Source organism: Ornithodoros turicata, chromosome 3 (assembly GCF_037126465.1).
Source record: "Ornithodoros turicata isolate Travis chromosome 3, ASM3712646v1, whole genome shotgun sequence".
NCBI lineage: Eukaryota > Metazoa > Arthropoda > Arachnida > Ixodida > Argasidae > Ornithodoros > Ornithodoros turicata.
This window is the reverse complement of record NC_088203.1, coordinates 14,626,504-14,645,760: the sequence shown is the minus strand read 5'-3', so window position 1 is coordinate 14,645,760 and position 19,257 is coordinate 14,626,504. Positions and strand designations below refer to the sequence as shown.

Genomic DNA, 19,257 nt, shown 5'->3' with positions numbered 1-19,257 from the left:
AAAAGCATGGCCTGTATGCGTTGCGCAGTGGGACATCTTCCAAGGCGTACGTCTTCAGACATTCCTTGCCCGCTCGATCCCAAAAGAGTTTTCAGCCGTTTCAGCTAAGTGTCCACCGCACAAGTAATAACCGCCAACTTCGTTAAATGTCTAGCACGCACTGCGAAGCTACGTCGATAATTTATTGCCTATCGCAGTTCCTGTAACACCGGACGCGGTGTCAACCGGAAAGGGGTGTCTCCGCAGCCTGGACCCGGCCGGCGCCTTCCAAACGCCGTTTCAGTGCCATGGAATTGCTTCGAGTGGGCTCTCTTCTATTCGTCTTCGCATTGCATGCAGGTAAGGATATGGCATGCATCTACTTCCAATTGCTATTATTATTATTATTATTATTATTATTACTGCATGCATTCAGTCACCCCCGTGCACGTGCATCCATTGGTTCCTGCGAAGCCCTGTGTATGCTGAAAATGGCGACAATGTTTGGTACGCAGTCGAGGGTGATACAGCGACAGTGACGGCATCGATGATTGCTGAGCGTGGTGCGGCGTCAACGCCACGTACATTATATCTGTGCATTTAGGTCAGATTGTCGTTCATTTGGAAATGTCGCATCTACTCGTTCGAAGTCTCGCACTATAGAGGTGTACACGGAAAGCTCAGTTCTTTTGTTGCTGTTGACGTTCTGCAGTGGGGTGGCATTTGTCAATCTCTGCCTTTCCACTTATTATTTTCGAAAGCTCAAAACTTTGACATTTTCGAGTTTTAACACAAGCCACTAGCGTTTTCGATAAATGTACGAGTATTTCGTTAGCGAGAATCCTAAGCTTCACCACTTTGTCTTAACACGACCAGAAGATGATACCGTCTGGCAACGAAGGCTTAAAAGAACCAGACGAGAAAAAAATGAAAAAGAAATGAACGAAAAAAAAAAAAAGTTATGCACGCTTCAAAACAGATCGCGTCATGCAAACGTCCGTCATGATGCCTTATCATGTCGCTTTGCACTTTTTCGGTTTCCGTCGTGAGAGCTTTCCATCATCCTCGCCACGGTTCTCTCCACGGTCGCGCCTTGCAGCTGAAGAGTTTCGAAACGGATATTTTTTGCTGAATTGTTGTTCAGGAACTAGTACACACCAATAAATTATCTACTGGTATTTTTCAGTGAGTTTTAGTGGTGAGTGGTGGTATTTTACCGGTGAGTGGAGGAACGCTTTTTACTTTTTTTTATATTCGTTGTTAGCGCCGCGAAGCAACTGTGGCTATGAGCGGCGTACATATTTGGACAGATGGAGAGAAGACAGCAGGAAGGAGTGCAGTGACAGGGGGGGGGTTAGTATGCGTCCTGGGCCGACTTCAGGGGGAACTGTGACGACTTTCGTCTGGAACGTCTATGGAAAACCCAGGGAAAAACCTCAGACAGCACAGCCGGTGGTAGGATTCGAATCCACCACCTCCCAGTCAGCACGACACCAACGAGCTTTACTTTAACGGCCTTAACCCACTCGGCCATGCCGCTGGTGGAGGAATGCTGCCCACGTGATTTCTCCGCCCATTTTTCACTCTCCTGGGCAGAAGTTCGACTTGCACAGAGTATTATTGTTTTTTGTTAATAATGTGGCGTTTACACCGGCCTTCAAACACCTCTTCGGTGTCGGCGCGTCCAGCCCCTGTTCCACGTGTGGTGTGCGTGGTGACCTCCATCACGTCCTCCTGGTCTGCGGAGAGTACGATCGCGAGCACACCCTCATGGAAACTGCTCTCCAACGCGTCGATCAACGCCAGTTCGACTTGGCCAAAATTATCGGGTCATGGTCGGACCCCTCACATCTGATGCAAGGCCTACGAGCTGTTGCTGAGTTCCTCTCCAGCACAGGACTAATGGACGAAATCTAACCGAACACCTTTCCGTCATTATCAATTTCTTAGTCCTTCCACAAGCGCAATGGGTAGTGTACCGCCATAACGGCAGAGAATGATCCACCACATCATCATCCCATTTATGCGTGCGTGCGTGCGTGTGTGTGTGTGTGTGTGTGTGTGTGTGTGTGTGTGTGTGTGTGTGTGTGTGTGTGTGTGTGTGTGTGTGTGTGTGTGTGTGTGTGTGTGCGTGTGTGTGTGTGTTACAACACGTGCTCTCGGTCTTCCGGTAGCCAAGCTTGATAATGGATGTCATGTAATCACATTTTGGACACTTTGCATTTTGCATAATGCGTCCAAAACTTCACATCCTGTTTTCAACCAGGAGAGAGTCCTGTTTTCAACCATTTTGAATGTCAATTTGTTCCGGGTGGTGTTGTGTGGTGAAGTTCTGCGATATCTGTGAGCGCATCTGGTGGAACGACCTTAAGTAGGCATAAAATAAGTAAGCGAAATACAGAAAATACAGCTCAGATGTTGTTATCGCTGTCCCATGTTTTGGCGTCATTTCTTTTACAAAAGCTTTTAGAGCGTTTTCCGCATCATATATATACAGGGTGTACACCGTAACTATAGAAGTCATTTTCAGAAATAGAAAATTCCCTTTTTCCCAGTTTTAATCAATGGCAATGTACTCTACTCCTAAAGGCCCACCTTAAGATGGCTCATTCCAGCTTCTGTGACGATGCATTAATTAACTTGCGTTAATTAACTTTTTAATTATCAACGATAGAAGATTGACCTAATGAGAACATCGGATCCCTTGGGGTCACTGGTAACGTTACCGTTTTCAGAACAAAAATTGAGGCAGTTATAACGCGAGGAAAGGGCCTGGAAATAAGGTGCTCTGGTTGTCCACGCTCAAGCTGAAGCGCTCCAGTTTTCATTTCCTGTGTATGCGGGGGTAGGAAATAACGGTCGCACCAATCTGTCCCCATGCAATCTGTCCCCCCTGCGACAGTGTTTTCCCTCCCTGAATACAAGGGAAGACGAAAATGGGACCGCTTCTACTTGAGCGTCGAAAAACGACCACCAGATCGCCTTATTTCCAGACCCTTTCCTCGCGCTATAACTCTCTCGTTTTTTGTTCTGAAAACGGTAATATTCCCAGTGACCCCAGGGGTTTCGATTAGGTCAATCTTCTATCGTTGATAATTGAAAAGTTAATTTACGACAGTTAATTAATGCTTCGACACAGAAGCTTGCCTGTGTCCTTTTAAGGCGGGCATTTAGGCGTACAGCACATCGCCAATTGTTAAAAGTGGGAAAAGTGATTTTTCGATTTTTAAAAATTACTTCTATAGTTACGGTGGACACCCTGTATATACAGTGTGATTGCTCTAACGTGTCCAGAAGTTATATTTAAAGCGAGCGATAAAAGAAAGGCAAGTGGTACTTTTCTGCTACTTGAGTAAGAAACGGGTACTGCTTCACTGGTACACCTGCTTGTTAGTGAAGTAGCTGAAAAGTAGCGCTCGTTTCCCTTTTATCGCTCGCTTTAAATAAACTTTCTGGACACGTTAGAGCAAACACCCTGTATATATTAGCCACTCGCACGGGTTACAGAACAAGCTCGGGCAATATTTGTCATTATTTTACTTTACATTACGTTGTATCGTTTCGAGTTAGATAGAAAGCGGAAAGAAAAGCATTCGTAATATGTCTGGTTATATGGTTCGCACGCGTTTTTCGTCATTTGGCACACTTCCCTGGTGAAGTCAGCCCAGAATGCATGAAAATGGAAAGCATAGAATTGGACATTGTATGGACAGAATAACAATAAAAAGGTGCCCGTCGGTTGCTCTCTCTGTTGAAAAGGTCCGCGAGGCTTTAGGCGCAGGATTTACTTTTTACTTTTCCGAATTAAATTAATGCAATTAATATAATGTAAGCCAGTAAGTTATTCACCAACTATAGTTATTATTTTCATTAATTCACCAATCAAGAGGGAATGTAAATGTTTCATTTACCTAATCAAAAATAGGCTTCATTGATAATTGAAACTTAATTACATTAATTTAATATTAAGCCGTACGCTACACGAACTTCGAAATGAATAGCCAAAGGCATGAACTAAACATTCGCTTCTTTTTAGCCAGGTGCGAATCTGGTTGTGAGCCGGAAATACCGGGACGCTGCTTTCAAGACTTCCTTCTGTCCATCGATGGTGTACTTCAGGCCCACACCAAGGCGCCTCCCGGAGGAATCCATGGACAAGTGAAGGCACTCTGCAGGTAAGTAAAGGCCTGCAACCCAAACTCGAGTTTGTTCGCAAAGAAGAAACATAATGCGAACATGTTTTCATCTCGCAGTCGAGCGTTCGTCTCTTTGCCCGAAGTGCTTTCTTCCGCGTACTTTTCTTTATAAAAGCACCCCGAAGGCTCAAGGTTCGTCTGCTACGTCACAGTACAAACTTCATAGGCTTCGAGCCAGCTCCCAGCGCCACCTATAGATATATCGCAGAACACCTAGCGACCTCAGTATCCTTAGTTAGCAATGATCGGCAAAAATGCCATCACGGCTCATTGCAATTGCGGCGTAGTATTCCAATAAATACGCGATTCTTGTATTTTCTTGATGTGTTCCCATCATTCGTATGTGTTTCTATTTCCTCAGTGGTCCTTGCATTGCACTGTTCTTCACGTTGTCCAAAACTTCACTCCGCCATGTATTAAACCTGGGTTCTTCTACGGTAGCACAATAAATAGATTCGATAAAATATCACTTTTTTGGACTTATTGTTGAACGCCGTAAACGCACCAGACCTAAGAGTCTCGATGTCGTTGACAAGCGTATTAATTTTCACGGCTGCTGTCAGCGACGACCAGACTTTCCAGACGAATGTCGGCACAGTTCCCCTTGGAGTCGGCCCAGGACGCATACTAATCCCCCCTGTCCCCACTCCTTCCTGCTGTCCTCTCTCCATCTGTCCACATCTCCGCATCTGTACGCTGCTCATGGCCACAGTTGCTTCGCGGCGCTAACAAGCAATAAAAAAAAACACCACAGTCGAAACCACATCCTATAAAGGTTCCACTTTTTATTTGAAAAAAAAAAAAGGTCTAACCGTAACAAATTTATTCCAAACAGTAGATCTACTTCGATCACACTTTGACTAGAACAAGCCGCGAAAGCCCGTAATCTGTGCACAGTAACATGGTTGCACACGCGTTGTACCCTCAGAGGGAATCTTTACAGAGGGCATAGTTGTCATGCACAAAAATCAACCCGGCCAGCGGGGGCAGGAGGGGCAACGGCCCCCTTGCGCCCCTTCGCGGTTCCCATGGGGATCAACCTAATACTATTTCGAATGAATGAAAACAATAATAATAATAATGACAGTGTAAGAGCCACAAAGCTCGAACGTTTTCTACACGTCTCCTTTTACCAATGTTTTGCATTCATTCAGCAACGGTGAGCAGGGGCGGATTTAAGGGTCTGTCATTGGGGGGGGGGGGGGGGGGGGTCTTAAGGAAATTTCATGCTTTGCGGCACAGCATCATCCAGGAGATAGGGTTTTTACATAGGGAACACAACCGTATGGGAGGGGGGCGGTCGCCCCCTCCACGCCCCCTTAAATCCACCCCTGACGGTGAGACGATTTTCATGTATAGTCACTTATCGAAGGGCTTATCTCCATCCTTCTCTTTTGCGTTTATCAGGCACTCCTCGCAGAAGAAATAAGAGCCAATCTTCTGCTTCTAGTCACCGTCTTGCAAAACTAAGGTGCCAAAGTAACGCCACACCGCGCTCGTTTTAAATGCACTTGAGTTCATATCAGCAGAGAATAACAACACGCGCTTCAAAAACGGGGATCCAGCCTCTGATGCCATGACAGTTCAATACTCGCGAGACCAAGACCGGCAGAAGTGCGCGAAACCACTTCGAGCTTCCCGCTCCGCAGCGGAACCGATCGGAACACGGAACGCGCGCGGGATGTCCGCGCGCCGGGGTGGCGGGAGCGGCGGCGTCAGCCCGCGGAGAAATGGCGGCGGCGCACAGGTCTACAGATTTCTGCCGGACTACTGGTCACGTGACAGCTCAGTGCCGTTAGCCAAAGAGCATGCGTCCCATCCTTCTTGTATGCGCTGCGTGGCACCTAGACAGAGGCGCAGGGATAGAGCCAGAACAATGCCACACGTGGATCTCGTTTTTGAAGCCTCTGAACCTATGAAGGTGAAGCGCCGAAAGCGTTATCTCAGGTGCCGCATGAAAATAAAACGCCATAAACCATTTTCCTGAAATGATCAAATTGCCGCGTAGTCAAGGCTTTGTCGATTGATGCGGTAGAACTCTCGACGACATGACCTCAAAGTGTCCAAGGGTTCCAGGATGCTTTACACAAATCTCAGTCTCATGTGTGCCATGAGTTGTAGAATCGGAAGCTGCAGGCCCGGCGCATACAATTACAAGCTATCTGGTTCTCGTCAGCTGTGACCGTCTTCATTTAGACTGCCTAGAATTTTTGGGACCCGGGCATGAATTGGTGGTGGCGGTGGGAGATGGAAGGCAGCGCTGATTGGGATCTGGGGTCAGAATGTCAGGCCTGGAATGGAAGACGTTGCGCCGCCCGTGTATATGTGGAACGAAGCGTAAAACAGATTTGCATGCGTCACAATGACTTAGTGGAAAATCGATCCTTTTTATATCACGATAATCACTGTCCCAGTGAAGAAATTTATATATTTGTGTTCCATGCTGCTAACACACAAAATACGTTCACAGACGTTGCTTAACGTATGTACACTGCGTTGCAGTATACAACGAACATGAGCTCAACCCTAAATGTTCATCAAAAGGTACCCGGCTGACAGCTGTTAGTGTTGTGCATTGCAATTATTCTTGCATGAAGTATCGTTACATAAGGTGTACTGTATGAGTTTCCGTGCCGTGGTAATGTAAACCGAAAAAAGAAGCAGCACTCGCTCTGCTATTTTTCGCTAACTATACGAAGCTCACATAGTTGCGGCCATTAAATTTCGCGGAGTGCTAATTTGCTGCTCGATTAGCAGAACCGTATTTGTAATTACAGCATGTCATAAAAACAGCAATGAAGCATAATCAACGCTTCTTTTTTTAACGCAATAGCCGTTAATCTAGTAGCAGCTCCGATCCTGTATTTGCAACCAAATTCTTGCTAATAAACGTGGTTTAGTTATGTGTCCAGCGTCCAGCAATCTAAACGTTTTGAACAGGTCCAGTAAAAGCAGGTGTGATGCACACATACTGTACACAGAAAATACAAGTGGACAAAGAAAACAACGAAAATTTCACGCACTAACTGGGCGAGAAAGATGGAATTAGGCTGTACCATTGAGGAGGACCTGCAGCTTCATGAGTAGCATGAGTAGTTCATGAGTACGACAACAACATGCCAGTCCAGAAGTTAGCATACAAACAGTCGTCAGTAAACAAGAGCATGTTTCACAATCTATGCACGGGCGTGGAAGGTGGGTAAAAGGGGGATGTTCATACTTTTTGCCATCCATGGCCAAGCAGAAAGATCATCGGAAGAAAAAAGAACAACCCAATGAGTTCGTGAAGAGGATCCTTTTAGCGCGTAAGCCAAATGCACCAGTAAGACTGCCATCTAGCACATTGAGTCTGATGGTCTCGTGTATTCGATAAAAACGCGGTTCCATGATAAAAATAGGAAGAAGCCCAACAGGCAAGTCACCTCTTCTTTCTACTACGCTATGTAATACATCAATGCAATCAAAAGCGTGCTTGTTTGATAGGCTGCTGTTTGTCATCCCTCTGATAAAGATGAGCGACCACCGCCCACCTCGCCTTCGAGATCGCATCCGCTGTGCTATTCCCGCGCCCTTCACTGGCAGCGCACATGTAGTACGTAAAATGACAGCCGTCACGTCAGGGTGTCACGTGGCGTTAGCACAAATACCTACTTGGCGGCAAATAAAATAGTCCAATATCCAGAGAAGCAGGCTGCTTTCCAACCCTTTCACTCCGCGAAAATAGCTATTCGCTGCGAGATCGACCTATAGGGGGCGACACTGTCACCATTCTAGTGTGGATAACACGTGGGCCGCTGTTCGGAATTGATGGTTCTTTTTCGTAATTCTTGTGTATATTCACCGGAAGATTACTTGTGCCACGATGGTACGATAGTATTCGGTTCCCACTACGGCACTGAACGCGGAATAAACGTGTAAAAGCAGACGACGCGTCCACACTGCGATAGTTCTCTGTTCTCCCCAACGCGCCGACACCGTTCGATCTCGGAGCGAATACAAGTGAATACTCAGCTTGTCGTAGTAGTTCAGCGAGAACCCGCATGGTGTGCGGCAATCGCGTGTTGTCAAAGGTCACGTGCCCGGCTTCAATCGTGGGCGCACGCCCGCAATGCTTTAGATACGTCGCTCAGCACACCACTCATTCTAGTCCACTGTAGCCTGTGTTTGAAATTGTCTGCGATGATTGCTGGAAGCAGAAGACGTGATGGACTCTATACGGGGCGTCCCAGAAAACGTGTCATTAAATTGTAATTAAAAAAACTACGCCACCCAGAATCACGCGGTCAACGGCATTTGTTCTTACTAGATGTTTGCCACCTCCTGATGTGAATGCCATCTAACGTAAGTTTTATTATATCAGTTTGTACGAACTGAACTCGGAAATTTGCCAAGTATAAAGGTCGATTTTCTACCCTACCAATGTTAAGCGCGTGCCGAACTTACTCATATTCATGACAATTGACACGGATATTGAGGAGCTATCCCATCGAGAAAAAAATAGCCGAACATCACGCGTTTCGGAGCGCCCACAGTCTAGCGCTTGACCACTTTTTGCGCGCCCTCGTTCTGAGTTCGACGAAAGGAGGTTGCGAAACCCAGCCTACACAGGGATATTAGAAAAAGTGAACGTAAATTCTCTATGGCCGTAAATTCTAAATGGCAGAACTCTCACTTTTTCTACTATCCCTGTGTGGCTGAGTTCAGCAACCTCCTTTCGTCGGACTAAGAGCGAGGACGCGCAAAAAGTGGTCAAGCGCTTTGCCTTGAGTTCTCCGAATCTCATGAAGTTCGGCTCTTTCTTCGTCTATTTTTTTTTTTTCATTCGATGAGATGTAACGGGGCAAACAACAATGCCACCTAGATAAAAAGTAAGCAGGTAAGTATTATCTGGAGAAAAAAAAAACGCGAAAAGCAGGCTTGGAGCGGGGTGGCTGCCACCACGGGCGTCTGCAGCTCCATGTCGTTGGGGTTGGACTCTGTCCTAAAGATGCGGCGAAGGTGCTAAATGTGGCAGTATATGCCGCTATCTTTTAGTAAGGCGCAAAGTGCCTTCAGGGCTTCAACTTCTTGGTCCTGCGTAGGTCATCTCCCATTCACTCTACAAAACGAGAAAGACATTTGATCGACGGCGAAGATGGATGTCTTCAGTCTTGCTCTTTCTGGCACGTAGTCTGGGCACTGCATTACAACGTGAAGTGTGTCCTCTTGCACCTTGCATTTGCTGCACAGGTTCGAAGCCACAATGCATAATCTATGCTTGGTGGTCGCTGTGTATATAGAGCATCCAGACGGATCCAGCGAACAGGTGTCTCGAGACTTCAGCCGATGTCGTGTGGGATGGCCGTTTTTGAGTCGGGTCTACGTGGGTCATGTAATCGAACTCCCGCTGGGCTTGTTTCCATGTCCTGAGTCACCTCCCCATTTTTGCTTCTATCCATCATCATCATCACACTCTAAAAACTGAATTTCACCGCATAGCACGCTCTGCGCCAACCACTGTGGCGAATGATAGGGTTGTCGCTTCTGATTCGAGGACAGAGGGGAGCGTACGCTTTTCTTGTGTCAGTTTGGGTATATGATAATTGACACAAAGAGTCCGCCAGTCACGACGAGCTCTTGGCGGCCGTAGCCACGGAGGCGAGCCACTATCATCTGCATAGGCAGCCAATAGTAGCCATGGAAAGTCTGTGTTTCAAACCTTCTGCAACGATTGGATGAAGCAGATGACATCCTTGCCCGTTTCACCATCGCCACCAACACCATGTTCATGTAGCTAAGGAGTCGGAGACAGCATAAAGCCATCTGTGAGGAAGACTACGGCGAGCTCTTTCAGCAGCAATACCAGCACCACCACCACCACCGATGGCATTAAGCAGGCTTTCACTGTCTTGAGCGCATGCAGCGTTGAGGTTGAGTTTGAATATACTATATGTTTGTAAGTCAAACGTCGCCATGCCAGTACTGGACAGCTGTTTCGGCCTTGTTGGGCCATCATCAGCAGTACGCAGGCAGGCAACGTTTGAGCGGATGGCGTCAGAAGGCCACGTGGCACGTGATGCCTCCCGTCAGGGTGTCCTAAGACACCTCTGAAAGCCCAGTGCAAAGCCAGTCAAGTGTGTAAGGGGGGAAAAAATTAGCAAGAGCTCTTTGCCTGCACGTATAGCATATGTTTGTAAGTCAAACGTCGCCATGCCGGTACTGGACAGCTGTTTCGGCCTTGTTGTGCCACCAATCTATATATGAAAAGGGAAGATATTGAATTCGTCAGCGAAGACATTTTCATTGCATTGCTCCTTTTAAGCAGATGTCATCTGCGACCTGAGGGTGGAGGCACCGATATAGGGTTACGTGACTGAACTGGGTTCAGTGTACAGTTAACTCCCATCCACTTCCATGTGCAGGTCAGTGCACGAGGCCACGCAGTGCGAGGATGATGTCCTGGATGACTGCAGTGTCGAAGGCGCCACCTTCGAGCACTGGAAAGAAGCCTTCGAAACAATCCACAACGCTGCCTGCAACAAAGACTCTTCACTCTTTCGAAGTCAGGTTTCTCTTTTGTACTTCGTGTGGTACATGGCCGTGGTAGCGTTTTGTAACTCAAGAAAGCAACTATTGCGTCATATGCTGTTGGTATAGTCTCACATATAGTCCTCTACAAAGTAGTCCCGCAACGAATGCGAAGCACCAGTAGTACCAGCTGCGATCGGTTGCGCCGCATGTAATTATGAGGGAAGCCCGATGCGGTTTATAGCTAGGGTCTTACTTTCGCGGATTAAATGCATTTCAGAAATGTGCGAGGTAGAAATCACGGGCTATTTTTAGAGGTAAGCGCGGACAGAATTGACAGTATCCGCATCCGCTGTAGCTGCAATAGATACTTCCGCACCCGCGCTCACTGCGTTTGTTGGAAGAAATCTGCACGAATATGTTATATTATAAACGTTTTTTTTTTCTTTTGAGCACACAAACTCTCTCAGGAATGTTATGCCATCATAATGCCATAATGGCAGTTAAGGGAACAGCAATGCAAGGGATGGCACACTTTGACGCCATCTTCGATTTACTGCCTGCTCCAGAGCAGTATATTAAAAGGGAGTCTGGCCATTAATGGGTCACGTCTATACCTGAAGCTCCACCCACTTTTTCAGCTTTCTGACCAATGACGTCTTGAAATACGGGGCACTATCAGTCAACCTATCCTTACTATCCCCCCTCACTATCCCCCCTAGCCAACATGGGCAGCGCCATTTTGGGTGTCAAGTGGGGGGGGGGGGTATGTTTATTAAGAAAAAAAAGCAAGGAAAGGTTAGTCAGGAAAAGGCCGACTTGCTCTTCCTTTCGTAAAGAGGAACGGAAAAGGAAAGGGGACGAAAAGATAGGAAGAAAAGAAGTCGGCAAGAAAGAAAACGAAAAAAAGAGAGAAAACGAAAAAGGAAAGAAACGAAAAAAAAGAAGCGAAAAAGAAAGAAGCGAAACAAAAGAAAGAAAAGAAAAAAGAAACGAAAATAAAAGAAAGAAACAAAAAAAACAAAGAAACGAAAAAGAGGAAAGAAAACGAAAAAAGGAGAGAAAACGAAAAAAAGGAAAGAAAAGAAAAAGAAAGAAATGAAGTAAAAAGAAAGAAACGAAAAAGAACGAAACGAAAAAAATGAAAGAAAACCAAAAAAAGGAAAGAAATCGAAAAAAAGGAAAGATAACGAAATACACACACACACACACACACACACACACATACACACAGACAGATACACAAAAGGGCCTTAGAGGCTGGTCGAGAGACCGGTAGCATGGAGAAAGCTCAAGAGGGCAGTCGTAACTGCCCCCTGGTTGTGCAGGACCGTGCCGAGCAGGGTGGCCAAAGAGACGTTAGGGTAGCCAAGTTGTCGCAAGTGGCGTTGGAGGACGAGTCTTTCTGGGAGGTACCGGTTACAGGATAGTAGGTAGTGCTCGATGTCGGCTTCCACATAACAAGTTGTGCAATCGGGGGAGTTCGTCTGGCCCATTTTATGCAGGAGGGAGGGTGTCCGTGCAACATTCATTCGAAGGCGGTGGAGGAGTAATTCTTCAGCTCTATTGCAGCGGCAGGCAATAGTGAAGTCCTGCATGGGGTCAATGAGACGTACGAAATGATGATATGAGGTAGAGTCCGCCCGGAACTGCCAGGTACGGACACAACGCCATCGACGAATGTGCAGGGAGCAGATAGAGATCGTTAGGGGCAGAGGGGTGGCAGGAAGAGCTCTGTTAGATGTTGCGTCTCTTGCTATTGTGTCTGCGCGGGTGTTACTCAGAAGGCCTACGTGTCCCGGGATCCATTGAAGCGTCACAGAATGGTCATTTGCCGCAAGTTGTGTCAGAGCTTGTAGTATGAGCGTGTGGAGAGTGCATATGGTGCTGGGGCGAAACGAGAGCAGCAAATCCAGTGAAGCCTTGCTGTCAGTCAGAACAACCCACTGTGCAGCCGGCAGACCGAGCAGGTGCTGTAGAGCAGAGAGGATGCCGAGGAGTTCCGCTTCCATAGAAGACATTGGGCATGGGAGGACAACGGCTTGCTGAAAGTCACTATCAGGGATAGCGATGATTCTGATACGTGGAGTGCAAACAATGGAGAGCGAGTTGGAGGGCTACAGGTGCGGGAGCGTCACGCTTGCGCTGAAGACCAGGAATGGTGGAGCAGACATCAGGACGCGCAAGGGTCCACATTGCTGACGCATATGTGGGAGTGGTTGGGGAGGGAGGAAGATGATCCTTCAGGCGGGCGATGGTCTTGCCTGAAGCTGAGTCAGGGCATTCGTCGTCAATATGGCAAAGATAGTGGTGAGGGTGACTGGTGAGATAGCGAAAATATACTCGAAGTGTATCAGCATCCCGCAGAAGACGGACAGGAGTCTCCCGTGCTTCAGCGGCGTGCCGTAAGTCTCTGATGTTCGTGGCATTCCCAGACAAATGCGAAGGCCGCGGGCTTGGACGTTAAGAAGCTCGCGCTCCTGTGCTTGGCAGAGGGCATGCAAGATAGGGAGGCTGTAGCGTAGTGTCCCCAACACGAGGGCCTGATGGACGCGATGAAGATCAGAGCAGGACGGGCCCCAGGACGCACCAGCGATACGTCTGAGGACATAAACTGAGGCAGCCGCCTGTGTAGTAATCATCTTCACATGGCGGGACCAAGTTAGGTCGCGATCAAGTATAACACCTAGGTATCGGCATGAAGTGGCGAAAGTCAGAGGGGAGCCGTCAAGGTAGAGCGGACACCTGCGGAAGCACTTGCGCGAGAACGCCATTGCAACAGTCTTCGCCGGCGACATTGTTAGGCCACGGGAGGCAAGATAGATGGTAATCACATGTAGAGAGCTTTGCAGTCGGCGCTGGATCGTATCTCGACAGGTTGCAGAAGTCCAGATGCAGATGTCGTCGGCGTATATTGTGATGGATGTACGAGCAGGGATCAATGGGGTAAGGGAAGCCACGATAAGATTAACGAGGAGGGGGCTAAGGACACTGCCCTGCGGGACCCTACGGGTCACGTGGTGCTTGGTGGTGTCACCACCAGCGGTGCGCACGAAGAGATAGCGGCCTGAAAAGAAGTCTTGTATCCATCGCAGGGGGCAGCCGCCAACTTGAGCCGCAGTAAGAGCGTCAAGGACGGCAGCATGGTAAACACTGTCGTAGGCTTTCTTTACGTCGAGGAACACAGCGGCAGTAAATAATCCCTCTGCTTTGGCTTGTTGTACCTGACTGACTAGGTTGATGACACAGTCCAGCGCTGATCGGCCCGGGCGGAATCCCGTCATCACTTCCGGGAAATACTCAGCAGTCTCAAGGAACCAGCTGAGACGTGTGAAAATCATGCGTTCAAGTGTCTTCCCTATACAGCTGGTGAGGGCAGTGGGACGAAAAGAGTCAATGTGATGCGGCGATTGGCCCGGTTTGAGTATAGGAACCACCATGGCCGTCTTCCAACTTTCTGGAACTTGTCCGGTACACCAACTCTGATTGAGAAGCCGTAGGAGGTGCAAGCGGCCCGATAGGGGAAGGTGCCAAAGGGCCTTATAGGTAACCTTATCTGCCTCAGGCGAGGTGTGCAGGGGAGCGGCTGCAAGTGCAGTTCCAAGAGCGTGCCCAGGACAGGATGACTTGGCGCGTGGACTGGGACTGCAGGCGTTACTGAGCTGGGGGTGCTGGTGGTAAGTCTTACGCAAAAATATTCGGCAATTTGTAGTTCAGGCTGTGATGTACAAAGGGACAGGGAGCGGAACGGACTCCGCTGAGATACAGGGGAGGAGAGGCCTCGTAGTACTCCCCATATCCGGGAGAGTGGTGTACGAGGGATAAAGAGGACGTGAATCTGCGCCAATGGTCCCGCGCAAGCTGACGTCCAATAGCTTTCTGAACCCGCCGGGCTTCGAGGCGGTCAGGTGCGTGACCAGTGCGTCGGGCACGGCGTTCCGCACGACGACGAAGAGCACGAAGCCGCTCGTACTTAGCATCGACGGCAGAGAAGCACACCGGGACACGGGAGCAGTTAGTAGCAGTCTGCGCAGCACCTGCTACAGTACGAGCAAAATCCTGCTGGTTTCCCAGTGCATCGTTTGACGAAGCTGACTCCAGTGTGGCCTGATAGAGCTGCCAGTTGGTTCGCTTGACGGAACGTGATGTAGCCGGCTGACGCGATCGTCGGATGCCGATAAGAACGGGCAAATGATCGCTTCCAAGCGTGTCGGCATCTACTCCGCATGTGAAAAGACGAGCGACTGATGTTGACACAGCGGTAAGATCAAGACATGAGGAGAGGTATGTGGCTTGAAGAAATGTTGGGGAACCGTCGTTTAATATACTTAGAGCTCTGTCGGCGAAGAGGTCCGCAAGGCGCTGTCCTTTTGCGTCGGTGCGTGTGCTACCCCTGACGGCGTTATGCGCGTTGAAATCGCCACAAAGCACAAGCGGCGACGGGAGGCTGGCAATAAGTGTGTCCAATTCAGCAATGTCGTAGGGAACACCAGGGGTCAAGTAAAGGGAGACAACCGTGAGGTCAACCGTGTCAAGTGGATTGGATCGGACTGCAATGGATACCTCTCGCGATCTGCAAAACTAGTAGATTTTTGGTGCAAATTGATGAACGCCACCTAGGCTGCGCAAGGCACGTCCGGAAGTGTCATCTGCGTCCGTCGTACCGGTGCCGGCAGAACCACCTGCTGGTACACATCCTGTCGTCGGTACGATTTTTTAACTTATCTTGGTTATCTACATGAGTAGTTGGAATAAAAAAGGCAAGGATACTGAAATCCATAAGATTCAGTAACTAAATTCAGAACTATACAGCGCAGTGCCGTTCTTGTTATGATTTCGTTGTGATTGCCGTGTTCACTAGGCCTAACACAGACGACAAAACGTATTAGATATCGATAGCGGAGCATTAGTCGAAACTGATTTTCGAGAAACATATATGAGGATGTACATCTGCAACGTAAAATCAGGATAGTCCGTGAAAATTTTTTGTCACGATATTCGTGCTTCACTGTGTTTCTTTTTGTCGCCATTTTGGGTGGCAATAAGGGGTCATGGCGACCCCCGTGGAAAAACGCAAACCAATCAGAGGTCCGGGACTGTGATTGACAGGCCAAGGGGGGGGGGGATATGTTTATTGCGAAAAAAAAAGAGGCAGGTAAAAAGGAAAGGTCAGCCAGGCAGGAGCCGACTTGCTATTCCTTGTAAAAAGAAAAGAAAGAAAAGGAAAAAAAACAGAAAGGGAGAAAGACGCAAGCGGCACACGGGCAGCAGAGGGGCATGAGTACACGACCGCTCAGAGGCAGTCCAGGAGCCCAGTGTCACCCAGGAAGCATATGAGCGCTCTGGTAACAGCCCATTGCTTCTGCCCTACGGGGCCCAGTAGGGTGGCCAAAGACAGGTCTCTGTGCCCCAGGGCAGATAGACGGTGCGTGAGTGCGGTCCGAGGAGCGGCATATCTTGGGCAGGTCATGAGTAAATGATGGGTGTCGGCGTCGGTGGAGCAGGAGGGGCACGCCGAAGAGGGACGCTGCTTGATCTTGAACAGGAACGATGGAGTACGGGCGACATTCAGGCGAAGACGATGCAGAGCCGACTCTTCCTTTCGAGACAGCCGTAGCGACACACTGAAGGCCATCTTCGGGTCAATGCGGTGGAGGAAGGTGTTGGCTGCGACAGTGTTTTCCATGAAGAGGTGGGTGTCGAAGGAAACGCGCCGGCGGATGTGTATGCGGCAGACGGATGGTGATAACGGGATGACAGTGTTGCACTCAGCTGCGCCATGAGCGCGCTTCGCTGCTGTGTCGGCACGTGTGTTTCCCGGCAAGCCAATGTGGCTTGGCACCCACTGAAACCACACGGAGTGGCCGGAGGTGACGAGGAGGTTGTGCACAACCAGGATCAGTGAGCGGATGTCAGAAACCACTTGCGAGCGAGGCGAAGACAGTGCCTCCAGCGCCGACTTGCTGTCTGTGAGGACTGTCCAGCTTCCAGGTGGACGAGCGGATACAAGCTTCAGTGCTTCGTGAATGGCTACAAGCTCCGACAGGCCAAGGCTCTTTTTAGGACTCCTCCCAATGACAAGAGTCCCTTTTAATATACGGCTCTGGCGTGCTCTGAATTATGGCTCCCCCTGAGTGATGTCGGCGGAGGCACTATTGCTTATTTGCGGGCAAAGTGCGGATTTCAAAATGTTATATTTCTATTCGCAAACGAGGATGTCGTACGGATATCCCCGCGGATCGCACCACAGAAGCGCACCTGCGCAACACCTCCAGCTATTTTCGCCATCGAACGCTACCTACGCATTCGAGTACTGGGGAAGGCTGGGGAAACTGGACAGTTCTTCGCGGGGAGATCAAATTCTGTAGATGTTGCTGTACAGGACGATAGCTAGATTCTATCTGAACAACTCAGGAAGTATATTACAGCAAATGGCACTGCTAGCTGCTCTTATAGTGCATCGTTCAAATCAAGTTGTTGTTGTTGTTGATGATGTTAGTGCGCTGTAGTTTTACAGTTGAAAGGTAATTCGGGGGAAAATCTGTCTTACTAAATCGAGATAAGCGAAAGGATGGTTCGAGGAGGGTGCTGGTAGATATCGGTCCTAAATCCCGTTTGACCGAAGATAATTGTAATCTTATTTTTAACGCGAAGTTAGCAAGCGCCCAATGAGTGCAGTACTGGTATAACTGGAGACATCAGCTTGGCCTGGAGACTGGAGTAGCTCGTGCGGACGACGCGTTCGTTTTCGTTACGTTGAACAATAGGCCGGACATAACGTTCATAGTTTTGGAAACTTGTACTTTGTACTTGTCTATAGTCGAATGAAAAGCGACCAATCATTATGCAGGCGTCATCAAAGAACATGAATGCTGGGACATGTCGACCTTCCTCAGCTGCGCCTCGAACGTCACGGGAATCTGGAACATGGAAGATCTCGCTCCTCTGGAAACGCATCAATGCATGTAAGAGGTTTTATTTTCTTTCTTGTCCATTCGTCAGATTGCTTTTCACCTGTATCGAAAAGACGGCAGATCTTTGGTGACGTCACCTACTCTTGGAGAATCCGAAACTATGAAGTTTTGCGGGATTCCTAAATTCCGAAAATGGACAAACGATAAAAACGCCGCCAAGTTCACAAATTGATGCCGTTGCAATCCATGTTTTTCGCATTGTAACTTCCCAAAATATTGCTCCTCCACATATGACACGGAAGTATCCTAAATTTAATTTCTATTTTTAATATGTATGTAACGTCAGAGTGAGCGCAATCTCCCAGGCGTCCGGCAACATTGTTCCTCGGAAATCGATTTCCGTCTCCTCACTTGTCCCGAAGTGCCCGCGCTGTTGCAGGAGTTAGACGAGAGAGGTCGTTGTGACGTCACCTATACTCATACAGAATCCGAAACTACGTAGTCATACCCGGGTTCTTTGGAAACTTCGTGGTGAGCGAGCAGTGTTCACTAACGGCGTACTTGGAAATGTAAATTGTGTCACCGGTGGGGACAAAAGTTTATGGAACACGCTACGGTGCGACACTCTATAGCGGCTGCCGGAAGCGGGTGAGTTCACTCCTTCGTAGGGGTGGGAGGGTGCGCTGTTGGAGATACACAGTGGTAGTTCCCGTGTCGCTTGGGTGTGTCTAGGGACTGGAAGCTGCCGCTGTGTGTGGCTAACAGCGCACCCTTCCGCCCCTCCGAAACTGTGAACTCAGCCGCTTCCGCCAGCCGCTACGGTGCCACACCAAAGAAAAAATACGCCGCTCGCGTGTTCCGTAAACTTTTGCCCCAACCTGTACGAGATAAAAGTATAGTCATGCTTTTTTTAAAGTCAGGAGTGTCACTTTAACAGTTCATTGCATTTTGCTTTCTGATAGGACCGTGGAAGACTCGCTGCACGGATGCGTTGACAAGGCCTACAACAAGTGTTCCAGAAAAGTTGATTCTTGCGCCCTCCGACGGCTGGTTTCTGTCTTTTACTCGACGGCATTGTGCCCGAACTTTATGGAAGTTCTACGTGGCAGCGCTCCTCTTGCTTCTCTGTCCGTCGTCGTATCCGTACTGTGCGTTTTCTTCCGTGTGCTGTGAAGTCAATATCTCATGTTCGTGTGTAGAAAGTTTGCACTTTATAGTAAAAAGAAAACGTTTGAAACAATTCATTATTTGAGAAAATATATCAATGAAGAGGGCACAGGCACACCGGTACTTTTCGTTATCAGTACTAAAGCAATACTACTTGTTAGAAAACGGAACAATAATAATTGTCCTAAATCATCAGTTACTGTTCCTTTTCTGATCGGGTGTACTGGGATAGCCAGTCCGATTTAGTCGTGACTCACCTGCCCATTTTTTCTTCTATTCATCGTCATCATCATCTGATCGGGTTGTGGGCATTGAATCAAAGCCCAGTGCTGGGAAACACAGAAAAGACAACGCGAACACAGCACTGAACTTCAACCAAGTGGTGTTTATTGCTGTGAAATGCTTTTTATTTTCATAGATGACCTTCTCTCATTATTCTCATTCCTCTCATTGAATCATCTCTCCATCGATCTCCAGTGCGGCAAAATATCCAG

At 48.3% G+C, this 19,257-nt stretch overlaps 1 protein-coding gene across 1 annotated transcript; it reads left to right on the top strand.

The window, feature by feature from the left end:
- Window positions 1-234: 234 nt before the first annotated feature.
- LOC135388182 (uncharacterized) lies at window positions 235-18,836 on the top strand. Its single transcript, XM_064617567.1, has 5 exons — window positions 235-339; window positions 4,016-4,154; window positions 10,577-10,716; window positions 17,533-17,647; window positions 18,559-18,836. The coding sequence occupies exons 1-5, from the start codon at window positions 288-290 to the stop codon at window positions 18,767-18,769; spliced, it is 657 nt and encodes a 218-aa protein (XP_064473637.1). The 5' UTR covers window positions 235-287; the 3' UTR covers window positions 18,770-18,836.
- Window positions 18,837-19,257: the final 421 nt, after the last annotated feature.